General features: G+C 40.0%; 1 protein-coding gene across 11 annotated transcripts in view; it reads left to right on the top strand.

The window, feature by feature from the left end:
• Positions 1-216: 216 nt before the first annotated feature.
• The window catches only part of hs3st3l (heparan sulfate (glucosamine) 3-O-sulfotransferase 3-like), a 70,821-nt gene continuing 63,210 nt past the window's right edge, over positions 217-7,827 (top strand). For all 11 annotated transcript variants that reach the window (XR_015868327.1, XR_015868326.1, XR_015868323.1 and 8 more), the window contains exon 1: positions 217-935. Coding sequence is in view for 1 of the 11 variants with exons in the window: in XM_088438499.1 (XP_088294625.1) it covers positions 481-935 (455 nt within the window). In the remaining 10 variants the exon portion in view is untranslated. The remainder of the gene's footprint in view (positions 936-7,827) is intronic.

Below are 7,827 nucleotides of genomic sequence, written 5' to 3'. Positions count from 1 at the left end.
GACAAGTTTGAAAAAAAAGTTTTCATTCAAGAGCCTTTGAGAAAGAGAGAGAGCGAGAGAGAGAGAGAGAGAGAGAGAGAGAGACAGAGACAGAGAGAGAGAGAGAGAGAGAGAGAGAGAGAGAGAGAGAGAGAGAGAGAGAGAGAGAGAGAGAGAGAGAGAGAAACCGTGCTCTCGAGTTGCGGAATAATTCCGTGGTGGGGAAAGGGCGAGAAAGACGTAGCACGAATCATTTTAAGATGAATGCACCACAGGGGCCCTTGAATGGTTCAAGTGAGGCCACGTCTTAGTTTTGGCGCAGAAAGTACTGAATGAAGTTTGAGAAAGAGACAGATTGCTCGTGGGTGACCAATTGAGGTTATGAAGGCGGACGGTGGCGCGCAAGACCAAAGTTTCTTGTGTCACGAGAGCGTTAATATGACAGAATATGAGCAGAAAGTGAGGTAGGATGGCCTCTCGTCGCACATGGATCTCTGAGGGATGGCAGCATTTTACACTCATCATCACGCCGACCTGCGGAAACTCTTCCACCGGCTCACCATCGCTTCCTCTCTAAGCATTCTTTGCTTCTCCCTGGTTTACCTCTTCGCTGGATGCTGCCAGTCCGAGCTCGTCGAAAACTCTGACAACAAACCAAGCTCTCTCGGGTTCCTCACGTCGGGATGGGCGTACGAGAAGAACGGCACCGGGGCTCTATCAAGGGTAGAGTCAGTGGGCAGTGGTGCGTTGGGGGCTCAAACCGGGCTGGAGTCCAACAGCTCCGGGAAGGAATGGACTGCAACTCGGAGGTTGCCCCAAGCTCTCATCATCGGGGTTAAGAAAGGAGGAACGAGAGCTTTGCTTGAGTTTCTGCGGCTCCATCCCGACATCCGCGCTCTTGGTTCTGAACCGCACTTTTTTGACCGGCATTACGCACGAGGATTGGACTGGTACAGGTAGGCTATACGCACTACGCAGTATGGAGTTTTAAAGGCACGTCTATTTTATTCTGACAACATTTTTTAAGGGGACACTTAGCTTTCTTTTATGTTTAGTTTGAGAGTAAATTATAACCTGGGGTGGCAATAAATAATCTTTTGTCCCATACCTGCCAAATGTTATGTTAAAGGGTTAACAAAACATTGCTGCTTGTTGTGAAGTGAGTTTAGCTGACTGTCTTCAAACAATGTTTGTATCTGTGCTGCAAATTCAGTTGTGCTCAATTTGGTTACCCATAGGTCAGGGATCACCAACATGGTGCCCGCGGGCACTGTGTGGCTCTGGAGTATCACATGAGTAGCCTGCAGACCTTTTCTGCAAATTGTTTACAAGTGATAGAACATTGTGATGTTCTCCAAATTTGACTGATTATGCATATATGACATATACATTACATATTACTCTTGATATACATATTTACTACAAATGTTTCTTAACTATTGTGAAAATTCAATAACATGATCAAGGTCTTCACATAAACTGGTGGCCCTTTGTATTAGAAGTAGCGCTCAGTTTCAAAAAGGTTGGTGATCCATAGGTTATATAAACTTATATTTATACTTTGTAACACACCCAACACACACCAATCAAATCAGGCAGCTCTTGTGAGCATGTGCTTTTCCACACACTGATGTATCCTCATTTCACAATACTACAAGACCACATGATGGCATTTTAAACTTTTCACAGATATATGCATTAACTGTATGTATACTGTATTTGATCAAATCTTTCCTTGGGAACATTTCCTTTTGATTTAATGTCTTATGAAAAATGTTTTTTTGGAAGTTAAATTCTAACCAGAAAGTAAACTATCTGGTTCACTGAAAACACTCTCTTTACCTTGTGGCTGCCACACTGCCTTAATGAGGCCATCTGAAGCCGATCAAAGAGGGCTGCCCAGAAACAATTAACAACGTTATGGTATGTAAACCTATGTGCACAACTGTTATTTTACATCAAGAAACTCAAAAGTAGATATAAACTGTACTTCACATTGACGAGCGTATGAAGTTGGTTGCAGAATAAACATGCCAATCAAGTAGCATATGCTATTCATGTATCGTGCATGTTTAATTTCTATAGAACAAAGCTTACGTTAGTGCATAACTGCTAATTTAAGGGATGAATTTCATAAAAGATCTTGTGAGATTAAACCTTCATGAGATTCATTCTTCCTACACAGTAATTCCCCAAATATAAGGAGCACTTTTTCCCCCAAAACAAACGCCAAAAGGATGGGTACGTCCTATAAACGGTAACTTAAAGATTATATATATTTTTTTAGTTGACAACATTTTAGGAAGATTTATCCATCAGCCACATAAGTTGAGTTTTGCATTTGTATATTGACCGTATTCTTACTTACAATAGTTGCCGTAACGGGATGAGCTAGAGAGTGGATGGCAGTTAGCTGTTAGCAGCTTGTGTTATCTGAGGTTTTTATGGCATTATTTTCAATTAAAAATAAAAGCCAGCAGACTGAATCAAAGTCTGAGTCCATCCTTGTTCACACGCAGGAATACTACTAAAGCGGATAGGATCATGTAAAGGCTGTGATGTCTCCAGGTGAGTCAATTAAGAGTAACAAAGTATGGAGCTGCGTGCAGAACACGGAAAGTTATTCCTTTTAACTTGTTTATTACAAATTTGCTCTGCATTCACATTCAATTGCCAACTCAGGGTGCTAAATACGTACTTAATTTACGTTGTATTGTACAGAACCTATGTGAGAGTTTAGCGCAGCCTTTAGCATGAATTAGCCTCTAGCTAGCAGTGCTCAAGGGCTTCATATTGTCTGATGAGAACAGTCAGATTACTTTTCAAAGCCAGTTTGAAAAGCCGTACCTAGACACACTTGTCACTCAAATGGGTCTTCTGTGGGCATCACTTTGCTTCATTGACCATTAGCTATGGTGGAAGAGTTGCCTAAAATATCAGTTTGTATTTATGCACAAAAAGAAATATTGAGTGTGAAAAATGATACAAATTTGTCATTCAAAATTAAGTTGTCTACTGTTCTTATATACATTTTTCACCAAGCAAAAATACATTTTTTTATTTTATTTTATTTTATTTTAACCCAAATACCAATGGCCTCTCTAACGGTGCTATTGTGGGAGTTGCACCAGCTTTCATTTTGAATATTACAATAAATCCAACCTGGTCATTGCAACACTTGATTATGCAGTCCTCTGCAAATTGATGATCACACACACCTGCTGGTTGTTTGGCCGCCTGCTCTCAAAAATGAATTCTAACAATTTCTGATGAAGACCTTCAACTTTCGAAAGACCGATCATTTTCGCCCCTTTGGCATTTTCTACTTTGTAAATCAAAAATAAAAAGTAGTTATTTACTTGGCCAACCAGGTGCTAAATCTCTTCCCCCCAACTCTCCAACATGTTTGTGTGCAAAAACAAAAGTAAAAGAGGTGCCGCTGCAATGTGGGCATGTGATTAGTCTTGCACCGACAGCCGGTGGTGGTGTAAAGGCGGTACAAGTGCCTTTGTTGTATTCAATACAATGTATTGTGATGCCACTGAGTCAGACCCAATCCTTTCTTCTGCATGGGAGGTGGTGGTGATGAGAGTGCTGCAACAAGGGGAAATACTCAGAGATGGCTTAGGAAATGGGTCATATGACATAAAAAAGCAATCTAAAGAACCATAGTAACTGCATGGCAACTGATACATCAAGTAAGAAACCAGTCACAACAGTAAATACAGGATCCTATTTGACAAAGGTAATTTCTACATACGAATGACAAATAAGGTGACAAATAAAAGTACATGGCAACTGCATAGCAACTGATATCGCAACTTACAGTTAACTGCTAAATTGTCTGTTTAGTTTGTACGAAGCTTGTAATGTCTGCATATACTGCAAGTTAAGTTACCAATTAGCAGCCGTTGGGTTTCTCATCTTTGTGTTTGTATACTTAAACATATCCCTACAACTACTCTGTTGAGGTTTGGGTGACAGTCAAAGAGACTGTGCCATCTGGCTGCACCAATCTCTGTGTGTTTGTGTATGTCTGTGTAAACCAGGGTGAGAGCAAGGCTTGCAGGATGAGTCCTCACAGAGCTGAAGAGTAATCATCTCTGGAGCCCGAGCCAGATGTTACTGTTGTCATGTGGTTCTGTTCTCAGCCTGTTCCATCCAAACTTCCGATACTCACCACACACATATGCATACACTAAAAACAAGGGAAGGATTGAATCTGTTACAATAGTATACTATATATTGCCCCTATCTCAATAAAAGCAAAATCTCATTTTCATTTTTCTAAATTGTGCGTATCTCAAAATCCATCCATCCATATTCTATAGCCGCTTATCCTGACAAAGGTTGCTTGCTGGTGTGTATCCCAGCTGTCTACTGGGATTTGGCCTGAACAGGTTGCCAGCCAACTGCAGGGCACACAGGGACAAACAACCATTCACGCATCCAATCAGACCTGAGGACAATTTGGAGGGTCCATTACGTGTACCATACATGTTTTTTGGAATGTCGGAGGAGACCAGAGTGCCCGGAGAAGCACATGAGCACGGGGAGAACATGTAAGTTCCACACAGGAAGGCCAGTTTGAGACTCTGAACTTTGAGGCAGACGTGCAAACCACTCTTTCACCATGCCACCCTTGAATACATATAAAGCCCCAAAGATGATCCCAATATAGCAGATTAAAACTAGATCCAAATCTGGACTGTGTCATGAAATGCTAACCAGCTTACTGTATATTACCAAGGCTCAATATTGGCATTGGCTCAACGATGTCAGCAGCAGACTAACCTGGCACCAAGGCTGGGTAAAGCTCAGCTATTTTCCTGATGGAGAGAATTGTAGCTTTGCATGAAAGGTTTGTAGGAGACAGAATTTCGCATCAGAAACTGAGTGACTTCAACAAGGTTCGTGAAAGGGGATGTTACGTACGTCATCATTTATTTATGTAAATCATGACCAAATCATACCAGGCATGTTTACTAATAATATTTTAGAGCTCTATAGTAGTGATCACAAAAGCACTCTGTTTTTGTGACTGTCACTCTGCCAGTGTGACACGCAGTCTAAATCTGCTCAGATTTCACAGATGCACTGAGCACGACGGATTTTATAATATCATTATCTATATTTTTTAAATATTTATTTCTGGTACTGTATTTTATTATTGTCCAAGTGCATGACTATTGTATCCATTGTGAAGTGTTTGCGTATACTCCATATAAAAGAAGGATGCTCAAACAGTTGTTTCAGAAGTTACTATAATAAAGCCCCCAAACAATTAAAAGCCACGTACAAGTCAGTAACTAGAATGCCATAAGTAGTGCCATAGATTTGAGAACTATCCTGGGGAAAAAAAACCCAAAACAAAAACAAAACATGTTTGCATTGCCTGTAATTCTATGTCTCTGTTTAGGGGAGAATATCACGCCAGATGATGTGAGTGTGACAAAAGACTGTCACCTATCCCTGTTGGCCACACGGGGCTAACAACATGTCAAGCCACTTGACATGGCTGTCAGCTCTGTCAATTGACCTCTGACTCCTGGTCGCGATACAATAGGAGTTAATGTTATGCTTACACCAACTCATTAACAAATACTACTCATCTAGACTGATTTTGCAGGTTCAGTATTATATGATCAGAAGGGAGGTCAACACATATTGGTAAACAATTTAACAACTCTAGGTTAAGTGAACAACAATAGTTTGTGCAATATTGACAGAAAGCTGGTTGAATCTTTTTGTTGTTTGTGCCGGATTCCATTCAAGCTGGAAGCCAGTCAAGGATGTACCCTGCCTCTTGTGTAAAGTCACCAAGGATGACCTTTTGCTCCTGAGCAACACTAATAAAGATAAGAGAAATGGATGTGTTTGAATAAAAATGGTTTGTGAAAATAACATTAATAAAAGAGAATAATAGGTTTTCCAGTGCATGTTGTATTCGTTGAGGCATAGGCATATCTGTCTATCCTACCTGTCCAGCCTGCTCATTCTCCCTCACGACCCTGTCTAACTACATTCAATTCAATCAGTCTAATCACCACCAGGTGCAACCACTTACCCATCCAATAAATAAGCCTGCCTCTTGCTGCTCGCCCGACACAAAGTCTTTAGCTAAGCTTTTTCTTTTTTCTCTTCTGACCTGTGAAGGCAGTCAAGCTTTGCATCTAATTTATTTGCACATTGTTCAAATCTTCATGATGCTTCATTTGCAATGTCAATAGCGTTATCAAGTGGTGCAGAAGCACAGGAATTCCTCTCGGTTGAGAATTCTATGGCCATTTGTTAAAGAAAAACGACATGAATGTGCTTGTGTTTCTATATGGACTCACTGTGAGCAAATGATTACTAAGTAGACTGTTGTTAAAAGTGCTTCAGAAAGGAATTTCAAAATAAAAGCGTATCAATGTTGTTCTTGTTGTACATTTCTTGTTAGGGTATGCCTTCACATGCTTATGTTCTATGATGCAGTAGATTGACAAGCAACACATTTTCATTGCACTTCTTCCCCCTCAAGCTTAAAAACAAAACCCACACACGTCTCGTCCAATTCCTTTTAGTTACTGCTTGGTAAATGTGTCTATCTTGCCTGGGTCATTTTACTCTTCTCTGCCTCGGTGAAAGGAGAAGCCATATTCAGTACTGCAAGCGTTTTTCCCATGGTGTTAACTAAAGTGTGATAATACTAAGCATTTAATGATATAACAGCAAAAAAGGAGCTATTAATATAGTGTATTGGTGCTGAGCTGTGTTGACCACCCATCAATTATTGGGGTAGATCATCTCTGTGTACACTGCACTTGTGAATTCTGTTTTAGTATGTGTTCTGACGTGCAGTTAGCCAGCCAGCATAGTGGTTAGTGGTAAGGGCCTCTTAAGTGGGGATATTGTGGTCGCTCGTGATTGAGTTTCAGGCAGGACCTTATTGACCATTTCAAAGCGGGATTGTATCAAAATCTGTATGCTTCAAGTTTGTGACGAAGTTTGCCCAGACAATAGGCAACACCTTTTAAACGTGAGCCTGAGCAGTTTGTGATCAAGGAAAAAGGTTTCATCGGATATTCCCAGGCTATTGATCAGAGTACGACACTTGTGACATTAACATTACTTTGAACTATAGCCAGTTTTGAGCATTATGTCCTATGTATGGAGCAATTACAGGACGTGATCTGTATGCAGAGGTGTCAAGATCCCAACCCCTGAGTCTACAGGGAGAACCAATGCACCAGATTGTGTATGGTAGGCGAAGCTCAAATGTCATTCTGTCAAGTGGGTTATATGGACAGTGTTCAAGTACCCCTGTGAAAAATAAACCCCCTGAAATTAAAGTCCCCCTAGAAATGAATAAATTACTAACAGTTTTTTTTTTTCATTTTTGCTTTAAAAGTATTTTATTTGAATAACTGATAGAAAATTGCTGATTTATTTGTTTCTTTGAAGAAAACTTACCCTAATTTTGCAATTTCCCTGAGAAAATAAACTGGTGATGCCTTGAATAATATCGCCTCATTCATTCAATGTGGGTGTTATGGAGATTTTTATATGAAGAAAGTTTGTCTTTTGTGACTGTTTAAAATTTTAAAATAACTGACAGAGCCATATCATCTGCTTCAATCAGATAGTAATTTGTTAGGTTTACAATAGGTTCAATTAGGTTCACCCGACCAGGGGTTCTCAAACGTTTTGGAGCCAGGGACCCCTTTTAGGAAAGCGAATTTTTCAAAGACCCCATTACAAATGTTTGCGGAAAAAAAAAACAAAAGAAAAAAATGACTTAAACCAAACATAATTGCCCTTTACCAATATATTAAATTTGACAAGAATTTGACAAGATGTATATTT

This window comes from Hippichthys cyanospilos, chromosome 17 (genome assembly GCF_059441005.1).
Source record: "Hippichthys cyanospilos isolate Australia breed blue-spotted pipefish chromosome 17, RoL_Hcya_1.0, whole genome shotgun sequence".
NCBI lineage: Eukaryota > Metazoa > Chordata > Actinopteri > Syngnathiformes > Syngnathidae > Hippichthys > Hippichthys cyanospilos.
The sequence above is the reverse complement of the archived record's forward strand: the minus strand, read 5'-3'. Positions and strand labels throughout refer to the sequence as shown.